At 43.7% G+C, this 24,437-nt stretch overlaps 1 protein-coding gene across 1 annotated transcript in view; it reads left to right on the plus strand.

The window, feature by feature from the left end:
- The window catches only part of LOC143854467 (uncharacterized), a 34,306-nt gene extending 10,892 nt beyond the window's left edge, over positions 1-23,414 (plus strand). The window contains exon 2 of the mRNA XM_077364464.1: positions 22,275-23,414. Within this exon, the coding sequence (XP_077220579.1) occupies positions 22,275-23,177 (903 nt within the window). The 3' untranslated portion in view covers positions 23,178-23,414. The remainder of the gene's footprint in view (positions 1-22,274) is intronic.
- The last annotated feature ends 1,023 nt before the right edge of the window (positions 23,415-24,437 follow it).

Below are 24,437 nucleotides of genomic sequence, written 5' to 3' on the forward strand. Positions count from 1 at the left end.
CTTTTTGGCGCCTGGCGTTTGCGCCGCATCCTGTCCGGCAAAGGCTGTAGACGGCTAGGCCGGACAGGTGTTTTGGCGTTTAGCGGTTGCGCCATATCCTGGCCGGCTTCGGATGTAGACGGCTAGGCCGGGCAGGTCTTTTGAGGTGGTTTTCACTAGGGCGGGTCCATGTGGTCGGAACTGGTCTCCACACCAAGTTGGACGCGCCGAAGTGCTCCACTTGGTCGGAACTGGTCTCCACACCAAGTTGGATGCGCCGGAGTGCTCCACTGCTGTTCTCTAAGTCTGCAAACACTTAGGATAAGAGCTAAGTCTGCAAACACTTAGAGTTTTTGACTGGAGGAGTTGGCATATATTAGTGACTCAAAAGTGAGGGACACAGTTTAGTGATAACTCCACTTTATTTCTTTTTTGAAATTTCATTACAGAGATTCTTTACAGGCCTTCAAAGGCAAAGGAAAAGATTATTGATAATAGATTCGAAGATTTCTGGAATTCCAGGCGTGCGGCAGCAGCTGCTCGTCAAGTGTATCTAGGCGGTAACTTCCTGGACGGATGACCTCTTTGACTCGATACGGCCCTTCCCAAGTCGGGGAGAGTTTGCCCACCCTTCTCGGCTGGGAAACGGCTGCTTTCCTCAAAACTAGGTCGCCAGTGCGGAACTCCCTTGGTCGGATCTTCGTGTCATGGTATCTAGACACCTTTTGCTTATACGCTGCGGCCCTAATCTGTGACTCCTCACGGACCTCTTCAAGCAAGTCGAGGTTGGCACGGAGCCCGTCCCCATTAAGCTGTTCATTGAAGTGAACAATTCTTGGGGAAGGAACGCCGATGTCAACCGGGATCACGGCCTCGGTTCCGAAGGAGAGATTGAAAGGCGACTCACCCGTTGCAGTGCGTGGGGTAGTCCGATATGCCCAGAGCACATGGTACAGCTCGTCAGCCCAGCGTCCGGCCTTATCATCCAGTCTCTTCTTTATCCCCTGCAGCAGAGTCCTGTTCGTCACTTCGGTCTGCCCATTCGTCTGAGGGTGGGCCACGGAAGTGAACCTTTGCTCAATCTTCAGATCCGCACAAAACTTTCTGAAATTCCTCGAGTCGAACTGTTTGCCATTGTCCGTTATGAGGACCCGCGGTATCCCAAATCTGCATACCACTGATTTCCAGAAAAAGTTCTGGACGTTCTGCTCGGTGATCTTGGCCAGGGGTTCAGCTTCTACCCACTTCGTAAAGTAGTCGATGGCGACAACGACGAACTCGCGACCTCCGGAGGCCGGCGGAAAAGGACCTAAAATGTCCATTCCCCAGAGAGCAAAAGGGAGAGGGCTGATGATCGGAGCCATTGGCACGGCAGGCTGGTGAACGGTGGGAGAAAATTTCTGACACTTCTCGCACTTCTTCACAAGGCTCAGTGCATCTTGTCTCAATGTAGGCCAGTACAGGCCTCTTAGAAGGACTTTGATGGCCAGGGCCTTGCCCCCAAGATGTTCTCCGCAAATCCCCTCATGGGTCTCTCGCAGGGCATATAAGGCGTCGCTTGGCCGGAGACACTTCAAGTACGGGAGGGTGTAAGATCTCTTGTACAGAGTCTCGCCGTCAAATGAAAACCTTGCTGCCCGCTGTACGACTTTCCGGGCCTCTTTTTTCTCCCCGGGGAGTTCTCCGCTGCGCAAATATCTGATGATCTCATCCATCCAGCACGGCTCGTCGTCGATCTGAATTACTACGACGGGCTGGTCATCAATACTGGAGGTCTTTAGGAACTCCATACGGATTTCTTTGAGAGCGGTGTAGCCTGAAGCCGCTAGCTTTGAGAGCACATCAGCCTTTGTATTTTCAGCCCGGGGGACTCTGATGAGCTCAAAAATTTCGAACTTGCCGGCCAGGACACGGACCCTTTGCAGATATTTGATCATTCGCTCTTCACGGGCCTCATATACTCCTTGAATCTGACATACGACTAGCTGCGAATCACAGTACGCTTTCAGTTTCTGAGCGCGGGCCTGAGCGGCGAGGTTCATTCCGGCGATGAGAGCTTCGTACTCTGCCTCATTGTTTGACGCACGGAATCCAAACCTTAAGGCATAATTCAGGACGAAACCATCTGGCCCTGTGAGGATTAGCCCGGCACCGCTGCCACCTTTATTTGAAGATCCGTCAACATACACCTCCCAGAGCGGCTCTTCAGAACACGGAAGCGGACTGGTCGGAGGAGGTGCATCCTCGGGCCCTGTAAGCGGAACCGCTTCGGCTTCGACCTGCTGCTCGGATATAGCCGGTCCTGCTGCTGTAGGAAGCGCTGCTTTTGACCCGGGGTCTGAATCTGGCATGGTACATTCAACTATGAAATCCGCAAGCACCTGGGCTTTGATTGCCGGCCTAGGCAGATATTTGATGTCAAACTCGCTGAGCTCCACGGCCCACTTCACAAGACGACCTGAAGTGTCTGGGCGGTGGAGGATCTGCCTCAGGGGCTGTCCTGTCAGGACTTTGATCGTATGCGCCTGGAAATACGGCCTTAATTTTCTGGCCGCCATAACGAGGGCGTATACGAGCTTCTCGACCCGTTGATATCTTGTCTCTGCATCATGGAGGACCTTACTGACATAGTAGATTGGCTTCTGCTGGTGGTACTCCTCTCTGATCAGTACTGCTGCGACTGCCAAAGGTCCCGCTGAGAGATACAGAATCAGCTCTTCTCCTGGCTCTGGCTTCGAAAGTAGCGGTGGAGAGGACAAGTACTGCTTCAGCTCCTCAAACGCCGCTTGGCACTCCGGAGTCCAGGGCGCGGTTTTTATACCCTTGACTGCGTTGAAGAACGGAAGACATCTTTCTGCGGACTTAGAGATGAACCGCCCCAGGGCAGCTACTAGTCCGGTCAGGCGCTGTACCTCTCTGATAGTTCTGGGTGGAGTCAGCTCCATCACCGCCTTGATTTTTTCAGGATTCGCTTCTATCCCTCTCTGGCTTACCATGAAGCCCAGAAACTTGCCCGCTCCGACGCCGAACGTACACTTGGTCGGATTGAGCTTCATGTTGTGGTCCCTCAAGACTTGAAATGCTTCTTCGAGGTCGGCAACATGATTACAGGCAGCTCTGCTCTTGACCAGCATATCGTCCACGTAGACTTCCATATTGCGGCCGATTTGCTCTTTGAACAACCTGTTGACGAGCCGCTGGTAGGTGGCCCCTGCGTTCTTCAGTCCGAAAGGCATAACTCGATAGCAATAAGTCCCCTGATCGGTTACAAAGGATGTCTTCGGAATGTCGGGCTCATGCATTCTGATCTGATTATATCCTGAGAAGGCGTCCATGAAGCTTAACAGCTCGTGACCTGCGGTAGCGTCGATGAGCTGATCGATCTTTGGGAGCGGGTAGCTGTCCTTCGGGCAGGCCTTGTTCAGGTCTGTAAAATCTATGCACGTCCTCCACTTCCCATTAGACTTCTTCACCATCACAACATTCGCGAGCCAGTCCGGATACTGGATCTCGCGAATGAAGTCTGCCTTCAGAAGCCTTTCCACCTCTTCTCTGATGGCCCTTCGCCTCTCTGGTGCAAAGTGCCTCCTCTTCAGCTTCACGGGCTTGCAGGTCTGATCAACCCCGAGCTCATGGGTGCTAATTGCAGGGTCGATGCCGGGCATATCTGAAGGAGCCCAGGCAAAGACATCTGCATTGGCCCTGAGGAACTGAGCAAGATCCTGCTGCGCGGCCTCTGGCAGGGTAGAGCCGATCTGAACAACCCTCTGGTCGTCATTGCTATATAACGGGACAGATATGACGTCCTTGGCCGGCTCGTTTACTGTGATCTGGGCTTGATCCCTTAGATCAAACAGCTCGATCGGCAGAGATTCGGACGCATTCTTTCCTTTCAGCGCCGCTACATAGCACTGCCTCGACTGGGGCTGGTCCCCTCTGACTTCCCCTACACCCCCTGGTGTACTGAACTTCATCTTCTGATGATAGGCGGAATGAACGGCTCGGAGGAGATTCTGGCCGGGGCGGCCCAAGATAGCATTGTAGGCCGACTTGGCCCTTACCACCAAGAAGTTTACCATGGCGACGGACTGGCAGGGCGGCTCCCCGATAAGAACTGGAAGCTCGATCTGCCCTTCGACTTTGACAACTTCTCCGGAGAACCCGAACAGATCCGAGTTGGCCGGCTTCAGGCGGTAGGCTCCGATCAGCATCCGCTCGAAAGCGTGATAATAGAGGATGTCTGCGGAACTCCCGTTGTCGACCAAGATCTTCTTCATTTCCCAGTTGGCCACCAGCATGGTGATGACCAGGGCATCATCATGCGGGAGGATCAAGCCATCGAGATCTGCATCTGAAAAAGATATCTCGTTCTCTAGCCTGGCCTTCTTGCTGCAGGTATGGACGGCGTTCACCTGCCGGGCATATGTCCTGCGGGCTGATGAAGAGGTTCCTCCTGCGGTCGGCCCTCCTGAAATGGTACCAATAACACCATGAGGTTGAGGTTGAGGTACCTGAGGAGGGGGGCTGGCCGGGGCCGGAGCTTGAATGCGGTCGCCTAGAGGTTGAGCGCCGCGGGGGCTTCTGCCTCTGGGCTTCGGCTTTTCCTTGCGTTCACTTTTGTTGTCATCATTCTTCAAGTACCTTCCAAGGTACCCACGGCTGATTAACTGCTCGATCTCCTCCTTCAGATGAAGGCATGCGTTGGTGTCGTGGCCGTGGTCCTTGTGGAACCTGCAGTACTGGGACATGTTTTTCTTCGTCGATGAGTTCTGCCTCTCCGGCCAACGGATGAAGTCCTCCTTCCGAATGGCTGCCAGGATTTGTGCTCTGGACGCGGTCAGCCGCGTGTAATGCTCTCTCGCTTGGGGGCTTCTCCCCTTTCGAGAAGGGCTTCTCTCCCTGCGGGGAGGGCTTCTTTCCTTCTTCTGAGACTTATCATCCCTACGCTGCTTGGTAGGGTTCTTCTCCTCGGGCCTTCTCCTGCCAGCGGAGTCCAGGGCGGCGAGAGTTTCCTCCACCGAGATGTACTCCTCCGCCCCGGCCATCAGGTCCGCGAGAGACTGCGGGTTGCGCCGAGCCACTGCTCGCCTGAAATCAGTTGATCGGGCGCCGGCCAGAAGGGCGTTCGTGGCCGCGGAGGGATCCAGGTTAGGGACCTGGAGAGCTTCCCTGTTAAAGCGACCAACGAACACTTTCAAGGCCTCATCATCTCCCTGCCTGAGGGCCATCAGTGAAGCGGTCGTCTTCCTGGGTCTCCTGCTGCTCATGAAATGGCGGGCCAGGTTATCCCCAAAATCATCAAAATTGTCCACGGACCTGGGCTTAAGCTGCGAGTACCAGTCCCGCGCTGCTCCGGTTAACGTGGTGGGGAATGCACGGCAAAGGAATCCATCCGACGCCCCGTGGAGGAGCATTGTGGTCCTGAAAGTCTCCAGGTGGTCCACGGGGTCGGTGGTCCCGTCGTACTGCGGAACCTGGGGCATCTTCCAGCCCGCGGGGGCCTCCGCGCTGAGCACTCTGTCTGAAAATGGTTGAGCGCTTGTGAAGATCCGGGAAGCAGGTCGGCCCTGCTCTCTGGCGAGCTCTTTGATCCGGTGGTCGATCTGCTGGATCCTTCGCAACACCGGGTCCTCTCGTTCCTCAGCCCGGTGGACGGGCCTCTCTCTCCTTGCTGGCGGGCTCATAGCCGATCCGGACTGACTGGCCGGACTCCTTCGCCGGTGCCGCGATCCCTCTCCGTGCGTGGCGTCTCTCTTGCTGCCATGCCTTTGTACGGAGGGTGATCGTGACCGGTGATGTAAGCGAGGCTCGGGACGCACATGCTTGTCCCGGGAGAGGTGATCTCGTCTTGTAGAGTGGTGAGTCTGCTCCCGGGGCGGAGGCGTGTGCTTTCGGTGGGAGCTTCCCCTCCCCTAGGCAGGCTGAGAGGTTTCGGCTGGGTGCTGCTGGAGTGCGGTGGCCGGATTTCTAAACTGCGCAATTACAGCAGTCATCTCTTGAAAAAGGGCCCGCATCTCCCTTGGGGTCGGGGTAGGGTCTGAATGGTCCTAGCGAGTCGGACTGCGCTCCCCTGGCGCCCCGACCTCTATCTGCGAGGCCAATCGCTCGCTTCTCCCTTCGCGGGGGGCTGTAGCCCGGGTCGTCCGGGAGGTTGGCATATGCTTTCCGTGTTTTCCTACCATTGCTTAAGTGAGGTTCCGAACAGCTTTTTGTTGCGGGGTCCCACGGATGGCGCCAAATCTGTTAGGTCTAAAATTGGTAACAGGTTATGGTAGGGCCGGAAGGGCTGATCTGGCAAGCCACCGCTGAAGAGCTAATGGAGTCCTGCGCTGCACAAGGGTACAGACAAGAAAGAAAAGGGTCAGAGGACCAACCCGGAGTGGTACTCCGGACGGGCGCTTCGACACTCAAGTCAGTATGAGCAGGAGTGCAGAGCAATGTCAGAGCAAAAGCTTAGAGTTTTGATTTTCAGATCCCTCACCTTAGCACAAGTGAAGGCTATTTATAGTGATTCTGAGCCACCTGTCTAGGACAGGTGGTAGTTCTGAGCCACCTGTCCAGGACAGGTGGTGGCCCCTGTATGGACCAGGTCTCATACCTAAGGAGGGCATGTGGAAGTCCCTGATTGGTCCAGGTGTCACACCTAGTAGGGACAGGTGTTGGCCTTCCAACGGTCCTTGTGAGGGCCACGTGCCAGCAGCCAATTGGATGCTGAGTTCGGACCCATCAGTGCTGAGTCCGGATCCCATCAGTGCTGAGTCCGGACCCCATCAGAGACTACGAACATCCACATACTTTTTAGCACCACGACGAGAAAGCTTAGCCTCCACCTTTAAGGCTAGTTGATAAGCATCATTGACGCTCAATGATCGGTGCATTTCCACCTCATCACGAATGGAAAACTTCAAACCATCAACATACCTTGCCACAAGTTGATCTTCACCCTCTTGAATATCATTACGAGCCATGAGTTTGTAGAATTCTTCGGTGTAGTCCAACACACTCTTGGATTCTTGGCGTAGGTTGTTGAATTGAGAAAAGATAATTTGGGAAAAATCCAATGGAAGAAATTTCTCCTTAAGCCTTGACTTCATTTTCTCCCAAGAAGAGATCTTACGCTTTCCTTTGCGGATTCTCATCTCTTGAACCTTATCCCACCATGTTGAAGCGTAGCCACGAAGCCTTGTAGCCACAAGCCTCACACGTTGGCTTTCGGGTGTCTCCTTGTAATCAAAGAACTTCTCAATGGCACTAAGCCATTCAAGAAACTCTTCGGGTTGTAGACGACCATGGAACTCCGGCAAGTCAATCTTGACGGTGTCGAAATCACGATAGAACCTTCCCAACTCTCATCTTCACGAGTATTGGCGAAGGGATTCACATCGGATTCATCACTAGAACCTCCACGGCTTGATTTACCATGCTCACTACGAGCCTCTTGGCGTTCAAGTCGCATGGTAAGTTGCTCAACTTGTCTTCGAAGTGCTTGAAGTTCATCATCTCTTTCATCTCTCAAATCTTCTATCATTTGGTTACCATGCCTTCCTCTACCTCTTCGTGCCGCCATGAAAGTCAAATCGAAGCTAGCCCAAGAGAGTAACGTTAGCTTTGATACCAGATAATGCGGGTGCTTAAGAGGGAAGAAGAAGAAAATGGGAGCAAAGCTCAACCCAATTGATATTCCATCAATTACATAAGTTTATCAACATCCAAAATCCCCTCTAAAGATGGTTTCTAACTCTTTAAATAAAAGAAAACCAAAGCAAATTCGTTTAAGATCATCCACTAGCTAGCTTAGGGACTAACATAACATTAATTGCATTGGAACTCACTAACTTTGACTGTTTTGGGAACCCACAGACACAGTCCACCAAAACTGCCATAACTTTCTACCCTCTTATCCAATTTCCAAGCACAAATACTTGTTGGAAAGATCTCAAAGAGACCTACAACTTTGTAGTTTACCACTTTCCATAATTCTTCCATTTAGAAGCTCAAAAAGCAGGTTCAAAACGGGCCAGCAACATTAATGAGGGACTGCACCTTGGAACTCCACCAAAACCACCTAGGCATGACATCGCTGCCATGTTGGCACTGCATCAGCAATTTGGCTTGGACTTCTTCTTCTCTTCTCTTCTTGGTGGCTTGGAGCCAATCTCTCTCACCCTCCTCTCTTCTTTTCTTCTATCAAATCATTCACTAACAAGGTAAGACATCAAATCTTTCAATCTTTTGTGTTTCTTGAACCTTAAAGTTAAAACCCTAGAATCCAAATAACTTCATCATCTTTCAAGATCTCATCTTGAGATTTTGAGAAACTTTATTTGTGATTAAACCTCTGCCAAAGCACCTAAGATCCTTAGTTTTAAACCTTTTTTTAGCCTACTTGAAATTTTCATACCTATTGAACCCTAAATCCAGTTTTGGAGATTAATAGTGTAAACCGACCGTCATAAATCATTCCTAAACCTGAAATTTGCATTTTTCTACATTTTAGACCTTAACCTTAAAACCCAACGGCAGTTCTACCCTAATCTACATATCTGTCCAAATTACCAAAATACCCTTTTGGCGTAAAACTGGATTGTTTGTCCTTTTAGTGCTGCTGGTAATTTTATTTGCTGTCCTTCATTGAAATAGTACTATTCTCTTATTGAAATAGATTTAATCCATTGGTATTTGCATCAATTTTTAGTTATTTTAATTGGTCGCATGTTTAAACCCTAGTTTAGAACTAACCTTGTAATTAACTATTCACCTTAAGGTTCTTTTACCTATTGGTTCTTACTAATTATGTTCTTTCTAATTATTGAATGCAGTTCAAGTCTCGTTATTGCTGCTGCCCGTTAGTTAAATTATCATTAAATCAGCCCTAGGTTAGTTCTTTAGGTGTTTTGAGTTTTCCGTGTTAACCCTAAGCCTTTCCTAAAGCCATTATCCCATTAGGAGTGTAGGGTTTTCCCTAAATTAGGTATTATCCTGCATCAAAGGTTCAAAGTTAGATGGAAATAGAACCTTCTTTGCTGTCCCAATGGTGCAATTCCAATAAAGGAGAAAAAGAAACATTGTTAATAGTCCCCAATCCTTAATCCAAGATTCCAACAACAACCTCAAAGAAAGAAAATAAGTTTCCCTTCAAGGTGGTTGTAGAAAATAGGTCTTTAACCGCTTAAGCTTTCAAGAGGAATGTAGGGTGTCATAAATTAATTCAAATTGTCTAATTGTCGCATGATTGAAAGGATTCAAAGTCCAGCAATCAATCTGGTCATACTAAAAGATGTGATTTTCAGATCTGCACATAGTGTATTTTAGTAATTTTCAGTATCAATACTCAACAAGGATGGATCCGGTCGACTAGCAACCCGTACACCTTCAAGTGTGGAGTTTGGAGGGGATCAATCAAGAGTCTTTAACCGCTTAAGCTTTCAAGAGGAATGTAGGGTGTCATAAATTAATTCAAATTGTCTAATTGTCGCATGATTGAAAGGATTGAAAGGCCAGCAATCAATCTGGTCATACTAAAAGATGCGATTTTCAGATCTGCACATAGTGTATTTTAGTAATTTTCAGTATCAACACTCAACAAGGATTGATCCGGTCCACTAGCAACCCGTACACCTTCAAGTGTGGAGTTTGTAGGGGATCAATCAAGAGCACAAAGTATAAACACAGAAGAGGGAATTTAGACCTAGATTCAAAAGAATTAGGTTTTTGGTACATTAAACTTAGGATCGAAGAAAGGAAAGTTAGGCTTCTATTTTTGTTTCATTTTTTTTAAAAACAGAAATGTCAAAATGAATATGTAGACTTAATGGACTTTGCTTGAGAGAAAAGAGGATGGAGAGAGACAGATGGAGAAAAGATTGGTAGAAGAGAGAGAAGATGAGAGAATACCTTGATTTGCAAGAAACCCAAAGACTTCCCATCAATGAGGAGGTTTCACACCTGCAAGATAATAAAGGCCTCCAGAGAGCTCCATCAATTTCATTCATTCTTCATTACTTCTCTACAAGGTGGGCATCCCAAAAATTTTAAAAAAAGAGAGAGGAGGGAGGGAAGGGGGGGAGAGACATATTCTTTTCTCCTAAAAAAGTGAGTAACTAGTCTCTCCATTATTATTATTTTTTGAAATGGCTAGTCTCTCCATTATCTTCAGCTCATAACTATCCCTTATTTCTATCTCATTACTAAAAAGTTAAAAAATGACTAATACATCATTGACCAATTAAAAGTCCATAAATTACATAATAAGACACACTCATATAAAAGTCCAGAAATACCAACCAAGACCCTACCGTATGAATAAATCCCTTATCTCCCCATCAATAACTGCTATGCTTCTCTTGTTGAAGCTGTCGATTTACTGTGTTCATCATAATTTGTGATTTTGATCGTACTCTCCTTTTTTATTGTTATTTCCCCCCTCCCTATCTGCCTTGGTGCCTTGCTCATGTACACAAACATTGATGGATCTGTTATTTCCACTTTATTCCCATTTATTATTCTCTTCGATTGTCTTCCTCTTTCTGGCTGTCTGTCTCTCTTCGTTCTCTTTCCTTGCTGAAATGTAGATGAAATGCCTGTTAGCATTTTGAGGATAACAAATGCATACTTACAATTATCTGAAATAGCATGTCCTTGTGAGGAAAGAAATTACGAGTGACCGATGGGTTAAATAGTTGCTCCATGTTTCCGACCAGGGGAAATCAGAAATAAAATTTTGTCAATGCACTGGGCAATTCTGAATTTTTTGTTAAGGAAGTTAGTAATAAAGCTTGTTGAAAAATTACATTTAGTCATAGCATGTAGGGGATAATAGATCCATTGACCAAACTAGTGTATAACTGATGGAAACAGGAAATTTTTTTATGAGGACCCATGTTCGATTCTCTTATACATTACATTGACCATGAGAAGCTATCTCAATCCAAACACAAGAACTGTTCATTAGTTCCCTCAATCACTGGTTGCATGATAGTAAATTTCAGCACCTGCGAAGAAAAACACTAAGGGTTTGTTCCAATCAACGTAAAATACGGGTAAAACAATTCTTTATGGCCCATCAGATTTTATGGTTCCTTCAGATTGACGTAAACTAAGTTTTACGTCGTAAAGCCATTTAAAAAAACCAAAGCTTTTATGGGTCGACTGTAAACGTATTCTCAACTTTTCGACCGTAAACATATTCCAAAAAACTCACGATTAGGTCTTCGACTCGTCCCTCAGCCCATCTCTCTCTCTCTCTGTTCCCTTTTGGTCTCCATCTTTAAGGGTGTAGTCAGTAAAATGAGGAAAGCCATGGATGGGTTTGCCTGGGTTTTTCCTTTTTCAAACCCCTTTCAGCCATAAACATACAACAATAAAAACTAGTCACCTTAAGCCATTAGATCCTGAAACTGATGAATCCTAAAATATGGAAATCAGTAGCAAGATCCCAATCTTTTACCTTGGAGTGCTGAAATCAGCATCCGGGGCAGAAATCCAAACCGTAGATTGACGGAATGGTTCGTAAGAGCAGGGATTTGAAGCCCTAGGGATGATGAAATTGAACCTAAACGGATCTTGTTTCAGATGATATGGTTCTTGTTGATGTTTGTTATCTTCTCCATCTCGATAGTTCTTGCTTTCTCTTCCCATCCGCATCTTCTTCCTGTTTTATTCTGGTCTGTTCGTTTTTTCTGATCATGCAGAGCTTGCCCTTATTTGTGCTATTGTTGACCCCTTATTTGTGCTCCTGTTGACCTGAAATCATTGCTTCTGTAATTCTGCTCTATGCCTCTAATTAAGTTTTTCTATCTCCCAAAAGAAAAACAAGGAGATGATTCTGTTACAAGGGTAACTTATGGCTAACTGGCGACAAGGATTTCAACTAATGGAGAGAGCAATTACCAGCTGGGAAACCGAGATTTTTTCTTAATGTTCACTACTCACAGAATAAAAACTTCTCCAGAATCTTAGAGGCATCTGTTGATATGCTCTGGAATCTTCCAGCACCCAGTGGTGAAGCTAACCTACTGCTGAGACTACTCTTTTATGCATTATTGAACTGAATCCATAAAGCGGACTAGACAAAGGCGGTGTGATGCCTTCGCTGTCTGCTGATGAATTAAGAGACTGTAATGAAGAAAGAGTAGACCCGGGAAACCAACTATGCTTCCTATTTGAAGCTTGCCCATCGCAGTTTGGTTCTGCAAATTGTGTTTCTTGGAATGTGAGATATCTTGATATTCGTTATTGGTGCAATCTAATGGTTCTTGGCCAACCGAAAGAAAGACTATTCCTTAGGCTCTGTTTGGTTGCGCGCATTTACCTCGTAGAGTAGTGGTGTAAATAGCCAACAGGGAGGAGACAAGCCTTGGATTTCCTTGGAACTTACCTAGTTTAGTGGTAAGTGGTGTTTGGCTGTCAATCTCGTAGAGTAGGTAGGGGGTTTCATTAGGATTTTTTAAGTATTTTTTATAATTTGTTAATATTTTAAATACAAAAATTAGGAGGTTACAAGCCTCATAATTTCATTGGAATGTGTGAGAAACGAGAATAGTTGATATTGTATTCAATACCTCTATAGAAAATAGGTGCTGGTTATTGTGAATAGAAGCGGAAGGAAAACAGTAAAGTTTCCACTTCCTAACCCCCACCAAGCTCTACGTTGAAGGTTTTCTCATTGGAAACCTGCTCCGATAGGTATTTCAGATGAATTTTGCTATCAGCTGAGGAATGTTGTGCCATCCTTCTCCACCCCAATTGAAGGATTCTATTGAAGCAGAGGCATATGCTTATTCAAAAGACTGGAAAATTTCCATGTGTATCCTTTTCCTTGTGTTTTCTAAGGTAATTTGTTATTTATGGTTATTTCATTTGATTTATGTCCTATATCTGTTTCTTTTGAGGTCGTTGACAACCTATGAAGCACGAGTACGGGTGCGGGTACGACACGACACGGGTACGTGATTTTCCAAAAAACCCGGGTGCCTGTACGTTCGGGTACTTCGAATATAACAATATATTTTAATATTTTATTGTATATTTATAAAAATTAAAAATAATAATAATAGGAGAGCAATCAAATAACAATAACATCATCAAAATGGGAAATTCTAATATTACTCTTCATTTCATAAGTGATTAAGTTCCAAATTGTTCCATATTTCATCATAACATAAAGCACCAAAATACGAAATACATCATTCTTCATTAGAAAAGAAGTCCGTCCCCTCATCTCCAATATCGTCCTCTACATTGTCGGTAAAAACAATGGACTCCAACTCCGGCTCATCCAAGAAAAGACCAGCAACTTCGAGCACCCCAATATCCTCAAAGGAATCAAATGTATCTCCACCTATGTCCCATATCTTTGTCTCTCCTTGATTATATTGTGGAGATCGTCTTGATAGAAGGCGAAGATTGCTATGAACAAAAACTAAATCTTGAGCTCGTTGTGGAGTTATCCTGTTCCTCTTGAAGGAATGCACAAAAGAGTAAATGCTCCATTCCTCTCGGCACAAGATGAAGATGAAGGTTTCATAAGAAGCTTTAATGCTATGCTTTGAAGCATAAGAGCACATGTACCATGGCTGGCCCACCATTCATGAAGCTTGATAGTGAATCGTTCATTGATGGAATCAATGTCATTGAATAATCCGGACTTCATAGAGAATTGGGCAAACTCCACATTAGCCCCCGTGCGATCCTCAGAATTGGAGAAGTACTTTTTGAAGCACTTTACCCTCTCCGTATAAATTTCTGCATCCTTATGTGGAGGCACCCGACTTGAATACTCACTAAGCCATTGTTCATTATAATACCTTTAAGAAAGAAAAAATTAATTTAGTTTCAAGTTTCAACTTTCAAGTTATAAGTAAGAAATAAACATAGATAGTTACAAATCCAAATAAATTTAAAGTTTAAGTCACCTAACCTTGGATTCAATGAATGAGCCAAGCAATGAAGTGGAGTGTTGCTCTTGTTCCTACGATCAACAAGAATTTTGTACACCACGTCATAAAAGGTGGACTCATCTTCTTTCCTTTTTTCTTCCTTCCTATATATCGCCCCCTTCACTTTCTCTATCATGGTGTCCCACAAATCATAAACTAAATGAAGGCAAGGCGTATCCGTGTCATACTCTCTAAGCATGTCATAGATAGGTGATGTAAATGAGAGTATGTAGTCGATAGAATCCCACCATATGTCATCTAACACCTTGTCTTTCACAAAACTTGCTCTCCCCACATCATCCTCCCTATAACAACTCCATTTGTCACTAATCACCATTGCTTGAAGACCTTGCTTTAAGAGTTTGAATCTCTTGAGCATGACAATAACACTCTCAAATCGTGTCTCTGCCACGAAAAACAACTTCAAAGTATTGAACTCGTTGAATATGGCTAATCACATGGAATGATTCATTATGAATTTCTTAATGATCATAACATCTCACAAAACATCCGTAATCCAACTACATTCTTCATATATATCTTGATTTGTTTCCACATTCTTTGCCGTACATATGTTCTTCAAAGCAATGTTGAGGGTGTACACCACATGGGGTCTAAAAGATGGAAGGAAATTGCGCTTCAACATACTTGGACAACATTTTCATGCCCAACCTCTATAATTACCTCCTTCAATAAGTTGGCAATGAAATGCTTGTCCTTTGTCTCTCCCGAACAATCTATTGCCTTGAGAAACATAGGCATACCCTCGGTTACCGCCATGAAGTTAATGAGAGGCCTCCTTTGTGAGTCGCTCCATCCATCACTCACAATGCTCACCCCTTTATCCTTCCATGTATCTCTAAGGGGTTGCAACAACCTATCAAGATTTGCCCTCTCTCTTTGTAGTAGAGTCATCCTTAGCAAATTGTATCCCAGAGGCAAATAACCGAAAAATGGGTCATTGGTGGCATACGAGTATGAACTCGCGTAGTGTGGGTTCCTTGCTAGGTGAAATGGCAAGACACCAGAGTAAAACATCCAACCAATCTCGGCATGTAGTTGATCACTGGCCGCCATGTTGAATGCCTTTTCAATAGCACTCACACTTCCACTTGGACCACTTGTCTTCCTCCTCTTTAGATCATCAAAACTTGGAGGGACAAACATACTACTCGTGCAACCCAATGATCCCCTACTTAATGATGGCCGCAATGGCACTCTCTTGGGAGCATTTTGCTTCATAAGCTCCTTGCATTCTTCCTCCAACCTTTGCATTGCAAGTAGATCACTTGCTTTCACTTTAGTACATGCTTCGATTCCTTGCCCCCCCATCTTCAACAAGTGTGCCCTAACCCTTGTGTAGGAGCTACTGAAACTCTTATAACAATAATTGCATTGCCATCTCACATTCCCCCCACCCTTAGGATCTTTTTATCAAATCTAAAGACATGCCTCCATAAGGGCTTCGAGATATCTTCATCACTAAATGGTGCATGTACAGCTTGGGCGGCACTACTAGCCCTGGATGAAGACATTCTTAAATCTATTAAAGAACAAAAAAAAAACTTAGTACGCAAGGTAGAAAACCAAACAAAACAAGGGACTCTCAATTACACAAATTGAAACAAACAAGACCACCACAATTGAAACAAACAAGGCAACAACAACAACAATTGTAATTTGTAATGCAATGCCATGCAATTAGTAAGCTGAGGATGTAAACACAACCAAACATACTCATGTAAATTCAAAAGGCAAGGGGCAAGCCAATGCAATGCAATGCAAATATGCAATTATAAATTTATAAGGAAGCAATTTTAATAAGCAAAAGAAGCAAACCCCAACCGAGTGTGAGCCCCAAACAGATTATTGGACTTAAAATTAAACAAAATTTTGAATCCAATAATCAGTTTTGGACTCTCAATCGGTTGTCACAATCTCAAATGCATAGGGCCTAAATGCTTTTGAGTTTGACAAGTAACAATATATAGACAAACCACCAAACCAGTATTATGTGACTAACTGACTATCTGAAATATTTTCATTTCAACAACCTGCAACTGCAATAGAAGACAATGAAACCATATTTAAATGTCTCCATGGAGCATCTCTAATCAGGATAGGATACCTATTAGGCTATTAGCACATTATTTCACATCTTTCAGTCACACAAAAGAAAACGAACGGGAAAAAACTGATTATTGGACTGAAAATTACATTTAGGCCCTGTTTATTTTGGATATTTGAGAACCAACTGTAAGTCCTAAGGCCCTGTTAGTTTCAGATTATGACAGCCGATTCCCAGCCCTAAGGAACTGTTCGTTTCAGATTATGACAACTGATTTTCAGCCCTAATAACAGGTTTGGGGCTCACAATCAGTTCTTATAATCTCAAAAAAACAGGGCCTAATAACAGGTTTGGGGAACACAATCAGTTGTCATAATCTCAGCCTCTGTAAAAAGAAAAAAATGGAGAGAGAGAGAGAGAGAGAGAGAGAGAGAGAGAGAGAGAGAGAGAGAGAGAGAGGGAGGGAGGGAGAGCCGGAGCCGGAGTCTGTCGAGAGAGGGAGCGGCGTCGGGGGAGAGAGAGAGAGAGAGAGTTGCGTTAGGGGAGGTAAGAAAACCTAATTTCTTTTACTTTTAAGTGTTTTTTAAAACACCCCCCCCCCCCCAACACACACACACACACACCCCTTCTTTTACTCCAAATACCCCCTTTTTAATACAATTCCCCACTCCTTTTTTACCCCAAACACCCCCCCGTACCTAAATTTAAAAAAAGAAAACTCAAAATGTGTCGGGTGCATCTGGGTGCACACCCTCATCGCACCCGACGCGCACCAAACACCAACAATTTTTTTTTTAAATGATGGGGTCGCGTCCCCGGGGCGTACCCGAACGTACCCGCACCCCTTACGTGTCGGGTACGGGAGCCCCAGGAGAGTACCCGTGCTTCCTAGTTGACAACTATTAGCAGATCCCCGTTAGTCAGTTTAATACTATTTTTGCATTGTAGGTTCTGCTCCGTAGCTTACTAAACAAAAGGAAACTATACTTCCTATCTTAAATGGCACAAGTTAGTGAGGGTGAGGAGCTATGAGTGGTCTTTGCCTTATTAAAAAATAATTTTTTTCTATTGGCGAGGGTTGCATATTCAAGACCTCATTTTTTCACCCAGAGAAATTTTGATTAGCAATCAGTTGATGCAGTAATTGACATATATAAACAAATGTTTTTTTATTTTTTGAATGGTAATATAAACAAATGTTAATCATAACATTAAGCAGACTATCAACATTTCCTCGCACAAATACAACTTAACGGGGGAGTGGGTCTTGACTGTCAGAAAGTTTTCCGTGTGTTGGAATTGTTGATTCTCATTGGTTCTAACGAACGAACTGGCTATTCCCCCTAGAGCACTTGCATGGAGGCTGCATGCTCTCCCATAGGTATGTCACTCTTTTTTCTTTTTAGACTTGTTGAGCAACAAGAGGTTTTTGGTGCCCTTGTCTTTTGGGTTTTTTTTCCTTGCTACTCTATGTGGTCTTTGGCTTGAAATTATTTGCATCTTTGAAGGGATTTTTCCTTTTAATGCAGTTTCACATTGATCAGATGTTAGTGAAATAGTGTCTACCCTTTTATTTCAATAGGTGGTTGTCTTTTAAGCTTGCAATGGTGAAACTATTCTTCCATGGGCGGTAGCACATACTCGAAAGCCATTCTGGAAGGAGTTGAAGGAAGAGAATTGGAGGGCCCTGTGGATCGTCGGAGGGGATTGATTTCAACACGGCTAAATTCCCACATGAGAAGAGTAGTAGGGGAAGATTAACAAGAAGTATGGAGAAGCTGTCGGAATTCATCCTAAGATAGTGAATTGGTGGATCTAGATTTACATAGACCAACAATCAAGCAAATATTTTTCCTTTGTCAGCTGGACAGAGTCTTGGTGGCAATAGAGTGTGTGGAAAGACACCAAGTATTAGTGTAAAGAGCACTGCCTAGGCTTACATCGAATCGCTGCCTGGTTCTGCTGGAAATTAAAAGCTTTGACTGCGGACCAAAACTTTTCAAGCTTGATTTGGCCCTTTGTGTGGTACCAGAATTAATGAGAATATCAAAAGATGGTGGCAGGGACTAAATGTAAAAGGATGGAAAGGCTTTGTAGTGGCTCAAAAGTTAAGTCATAAAAGAAAATATAATTAAGGAATGGCAGAAAAGTTATGAACTAGAGAAGAAGCATCGAAAAGAACAAGTCCTCCCTGAAATCATGATGATTGATTGATAGGAGGACTTGAGCGATCTGGAGGAAGACGAAAAACCAGCAAGAATAGCACTGGAGTTGGAGTGTGAAGAAATAGTAAGAAGGGGAGAGATTAGCTGGCAGCAAAAATCTATGGCGATAAGGCTCAAGGGGATAAAAACTCCCTAGTTTTTTCATAGAATGACGAGTGCAAGAAGAAGCATCAACTCCATTATTTGCTTAGAAGGTGGTGAAATGTAATCGAAGACAAGGCCAGTATCCACAATTTATCCATTCAGTACTTCTCAAAGCTGTATACTCTGGAGTATGATTGGAGGCCAAAGCTAGGAGTATCCTTCAAAAGCCTTTAGCTGAACAAGATGGAATGGCTAGAAAGGAAATTCTCAGAGGAAGAAGTGAAGCTTGCAATATTGAATGCGAAAAAAGGTTACGGCACAAGGACCTGACGGGAGTTTATAAGAGAGGATGTAATGGCTTTTATGGACGAATTCTAACAAAGAGGAAGACTAGGAAAGGAGATCAACACAACCTTCATCACGCTCATTCCAAAGAAAGAGGAAGCCAAGGACTTTAGAGCCATACATGAAATTCTGGCAAAAATACTTGCAAGAAGTGCAAAAGTGGTAATGGGAAAAACAATATCCAAATTTCAAGGTGCTTTAGTAGAAGGTAGACAGAGTTTGGATGGAACTCTTATTGCCAATGAAGTGTTTGATTCAATCAAAAGAGAAGGCAAAAGGGGGATAGTGTGCAACATGGAGAAAGCTTATGATCGCGTCGACTTAAGGTTCTTGCCTTCTTGGACTTCATAGAGTAGAATGGGTTTTGGAGTACAATGCCTGAGTTGTTTTATAGAGTGCATATCCGTAGCATCATTCTCAATCCTATTAAATGGATCCCCGACCTGTTTCTTTGGAAACACTAGGAGATTAAGAGAGGTAGATCTGCTCTCCATACTTGTTCATTACGGTGAAGAAAGCTCTTAGCCTATTACTAAAAAAGGCGGCGGATAAAGGTTGTATCAAAGGGCTGGAATCCTCTAGAAGAGGTCAACTTATAACCCACTTGCAATTTGCCAATGACACGTTGATCTTCCTGACAGATGAGGCGGAATATGTAAGGAATTTTAAAAGAGTATTTAAATGTTTTGAAATGAATTTGGATTAAATATGCATTTCTGTAAGAGTTCTAATTGTGCAACAAGAAGAGATATATGGGTTACAAAGTAGAAGATTTTCCCATCACTCAACTTGGACTTCCATTGGGGTTTGGTGTGCTCAAAGCCGCCCTATGGGTCCTGATAATTGGAAGGCTGGAATAAAAGCCATTTATCTTTTGCTGGAAGAATTACCTTAATCAAAGCGGCCTTAGCTAACCTTACAGTATAGTTCTTATCCCTCTACAAAGTGCCAGCCAAAGTGAGCTAGAACATAGAAAAGCTACAGTGAGATTTTCCATGGGAAGGAAAGAGAGCAAGAGGAAACACAAGCACTTGATGAATTGGAGAAACTAATTCTGTTGAAAAAGTATGGTGGCCAAGGCATCGGCAATATAAAATTGAAAACAAGACACTTCGGGGTAAATGACCGGAGATTTGGGGAAGAGAAATCTACTTTGTGGCATCAAATCATTAGGGATTGGGAAAGTAGAGGCCCATCTATAGGAAAAAAAGCTTGGGTGCATGGAAGTCTATATGCGAGTCTAGGTCTGCTTATGAACCCTTGGTTAAATTTGTAGTAGGGAGGGGTGATGATAGGACAAGATTCTGGGTAGATCTTTCGTTAGGAGAGTCGGTCTTGTGCCATGAATTTCTGACCCTTTACCTGGTAGCAACCAATAGGGATGCTAGAGTTTGGAATTGCATGGAGAGGAGGTGGGATGGAGGCGTATTTTGGGACATTAGGTTTAGGCGAGACCTTAAAGATAGTGAAGTTATTAGCCTATCGATACTTCTAACCCGTCTTAATTCTTGGTATTGTTCCCTTAACCTTGAGGACCGTATGGATGACAATAGTTAGAAGCTTAGGGCTTGAAAGGCCACTCCAAAGATCAATGGAATGGCAGACCGTTTGGGGATGTTGGCTGGGATATGTAGAGATCAGTTCCATATGGCATAATTTGACACCTTTGGAAAGAAAGAAACAATTGAATCTTCAAGGATCAAAAGCATAGTTGGGGGAAATGAGTGATTAATACTAAATCCAATCTCATAGCGAGGACCAATATTGGCAAGGAGGCACCTAGCTTTAGTATGGGTGAGATTTTAAGGAATTAGAAGATTCTTATCATTGAGAATAAGACAAAACAAAAGGAGATGCCAAGATGGAACCCTCCATCAAATGGGCAGATTAAGCAAATGGAAGGATGCGGATTAAGCGAATGAAGCGGTAGGTACTTGGGATTAATCAAATGGTAGCCTCCTTTCATTCTCAGGACCGGTAGGTTCTTGGGATGCAAATGAAGCGGAAGCGAGAGCCCTTTATGGGGGCATGGTAACGTTTCGGCAAAAATATTTCGGTTTCGGCACAAACCGAAACGAAATTCACATGAAGTCGTTTCTTTACAAGATTTCGCCGAAATTTTACGTTGAAATTTCATTTTTGGACTTTTTTACAAAATTTCCACCGAAATTTTAAAAATGTAAACCGAAATGTTATAATTTTCATTGAAATTTATGAAATTTCCACTGAAATTGCCGAAATTTCAACCGAAATTGCCGAAATTTCAACCGAAATTGACACCGTAATTTTCGACATTTCGGTCGAAATTAAAAATATAAACGAAATCATAATCATATTTTTACATGATTTCGGCCAAAATTTCGGCCCGAAACCGACACCGAAACCGAAACTTAAAACCTTGTATGGGGGTTGAGATGGTTTGCAACTCATGGATCGGGTCAGCTGGTCAGATGGTTTGCAACTCTGGGATAGAGCTTTCTCATCATTGCAGTTTAACTTTGGTGCCTCCTTAGTTGATACAGTGGAAGAGGGGAGAATGCCATCGCACCCTTCACCTACGAACCCGAGCATGGTCGATCCTGCAAGCTTGGTCATTCAATCACAAGGATCTTTCTAGAATTTAGTATTGCAGAGTCAGGCTTGTGGATCATCATCAAGGTTTTGAAACTTGGACATTTTATGTGGTTTGTGGTCCAATATACAAGAATGTAAAGTTTCTTATTGTAGACTATTTAATGGATGCTGCCGTTATATAGATTAAAAACCTCTTCTATTTAAGACACAATTCATGGATATTTCCTTGTGATTGAATGGCCAAGCTTGCAGGATCGACCATGCTTGGGTTCGTAGGTGAAGGGTGTGATGGCATTCTCTCTTCCACTTCTGCCTCATCCTCCCTCTGCAGAGTCTCTGTCTCTTCTTGAGCGAAATCCCTTATTCAAAATGGTGCATTGGCTTCCATCACCCTAGGTCCCTTCGCTAGCAGGGGATTGTACGATCCGGCTACCATCTTCCCTTTCTGTTTTAAAGAAGTATGCATTGTACGTGGCCCTTCTCATTATAGGGTTTTGAGATTAATCAATTTGGTCAACCCCGAGAAGTTAAATGTAGGGTGTTTATTAACGGCTGCATTGGGTATTGTTAGCAATCGGTTACTGGTTGTGTTTATTAAGTACTGCTTTATACATTAGAAAAATTGTCTTAGCTATATACATATAGTTATATAATACACGTATATTGTATGTAGATTAATGGGATTATTAATGATATTATTTTACGGAAGGAGTTCCTACCTCTGGGTCGGTCATCGTAGGAAAATTGAGAGTTATGTCTACATGCTCTCTTTTATTACAGGACTTTTTGTGGCTGTATATGCTGTTTTCAGGTTGATGTCACTTTAAAATTCTGTCTATAGGAAAAATGTGTATACATCATGTACGGTTTAAGACACTGGGGATATATGTCCTTAAAGTTGATGATCTCGATTTTCTACAACGAGTCTATTTGTTGGTTTATTTATCAATTGAGCATCCTCTCATTGTGTTCCAGTAATTTCTGACTTATGTTTATGTACTATTAAGTTGTAATAACTTGCTGAGTTGTTGGTATTGTCGCTTGACTCATTTTTCTTCACAGTTCACACCAAAGAAAGGAGGGACCCCAAAGAAGAATGAAATTGCTTTCATTGCACCCACGGGGGAGGAGATGACTAGCAGGAAGCAACTGGAGCTGTACCTCAAATCCCACCCTGGTTGCCTTGCAATATCCGAGTTTGATTGGGGCACTGGTGAAACTCCAAGGAGGTCAGCAAGGATCAGCGAAAAAGCAAAGGCAACCCCTCCTCTGGAAAGTGGGCCCAAGAAGAAGCGAAGCAAGAAATCAACAGGCTCAAAGAACTATAATAAAGTAGAAACAGAAGACGCTTCTCAAGAAACCCGGGAGGGGAAAGATCAGATGCAAGTTGTAGAGGTAACTGACAAGGTCAATACGGGAATGGATGAAGCTGCTAAAGAAAATCAAGGCCGGGACACAGTTAAAATGCAAGAAGATCCAGAGCTAACCAAGGACAATACAGAAACCGAAGTAGCTGCTCCAGAAGAAATCCAAGTTGAGAAAAAAGTTCATGTTGAAGAAGATGCGGTGGTGACCAAGAAAAGTAATACAGAAATGGAAGTAGCTGATCCCAAGGAAACCCAAGATCAGGGTGAAGCTCAGATGCGAGATAAGGAGGCAACCCAGAAGGATAATACAGAGATGAAAGAAGCTACTGTTGAAGAAACACAAGGTGACAAAGATGTGAAATTGCAGAACAAAGATGCACCAGCATTGGTGGTGGAAAAGACGAAGGATACACAGGCTTGCAGTAACGAAGGTGAAGAATCCAGTTTGCAGGATCATGAGAGCGCAAAAAATGAGATCAAATTGACTGAAAATGGAAGTCATAAAGGGGAGGATTACGAAGCAAAGTCTCAACAGGTTCACCAATCAGGTAGTGTTGATGCACAGCGATTGCAGGCACCCTCGCAAGTTAGCTGCTGAATTTGTTGCCTTTCTGGGTTCCTTTGGATGACTGTAATTTATATGTTAATATTCTGATTGTTCATGGCACATCCAGTACTCTAATAGGTCTTTGATGCTGTTACTGTTGCATCAAAGAAACTAAGGTTGTAGTTTGTAGAGCACGTTGAACATTGCTAATATTTGTATTATGTATACTGGTCCTAAAAAACTTGCTATTGTGTAGTCCATGATTTTGGGTTCCCTGTTTCTGTTTCATTTGCTCAAGATTTCACCTTGAAACAAGGTGTGGTTTCAAATCCAAATCATGTTACAGTTTATTTTACACATACAAGAAAGGCTATAACTTCTTCTAAACACGAATGATCAAAACTGCCACACTCTAGAGAAAGGGAGGGGATAAAAAATGCCACGCAGTAGGGGAGCTAGACAAAAAACTAGGAATTGATCAGTGAGATCACTGTTCGAATCTATCAGATCTGATGAGAATTGACCATTGAATTCTTTCAATATTTATTCCTTGAAGTATTCTATATGTGCTATGCCCCCAATCCGGCAGCAAAAGTGAGGGATGTGGCAGGGGACTACATATAACACAGTGGATCAAAAGTGGAATTGCACCCGAAGCGTACGATCCGATAATTGCCCTAGAATCCACTAGGAAGAAGAAGAAGAATCATAGAATCCACTAGGAAAGGGGGAAGAGAGATACAGAGACAACAGTCATTCCATTGTTAAGAAAATAAGAAACTGAATCCTATTAAATCAAAAAATATCTCTTTCCCACTCAAGAAACCAACAATACAGGAAACTAATCTTAGTGGAAAGAAAAGAGAGAAATATGATAATCCTACTTGGGAAATAAAATCCTAATAAATTAAAAAACCTATCACTTACTTTCTAAAAGGATAAAACCAAAATAATTAGTAATCTAGTGTCCTATGTCAGTCCCTCCCACTTGAAAGAAAGTCGACCTCTAGTTTAGACAAAAGGAAGAGAACAAGCTTAAATTTAGGCCTGATGTAGAATAGAGCTGTATAGATGAACTGTTTGCTTCGACCTTGAATTGACATCCGTTCCACTGAATCAGGTACTTCCATCTGCTTCGTATAAGGTTGGACTTGAGTCGACTACACATCAAGACCTCGATAAACTCTTTGATCCTGGGTAATTGAGGTAGAATGTATACTTCACTTTGCTCGGTATTATCGGCATTGTCATAGAGAGAGAGTCTATTTGCCATTTCTGATTCGCGTGCTGCATAGAGTCTATTTGCCATTT

The sequence above is a fragment of the Tasmannia lanceolata genome, unplaced genomic scaffold (assembly GCF_043159265.1).
Source record: "Tasmannia lanceolata isolate RefF3 unplaced genomic scaffold, GAP_Taslan_0.1 ptg000003l, whole genome shotgun sequence".
Classification (NCBI taxonomy): domain Eukaryota; kingdom Viridiplantae; phylum Streptophyta; class Magnoliopsida; order Canellales; family Winteraceae; genus Tasmannia; species Tasmannia lanceolata.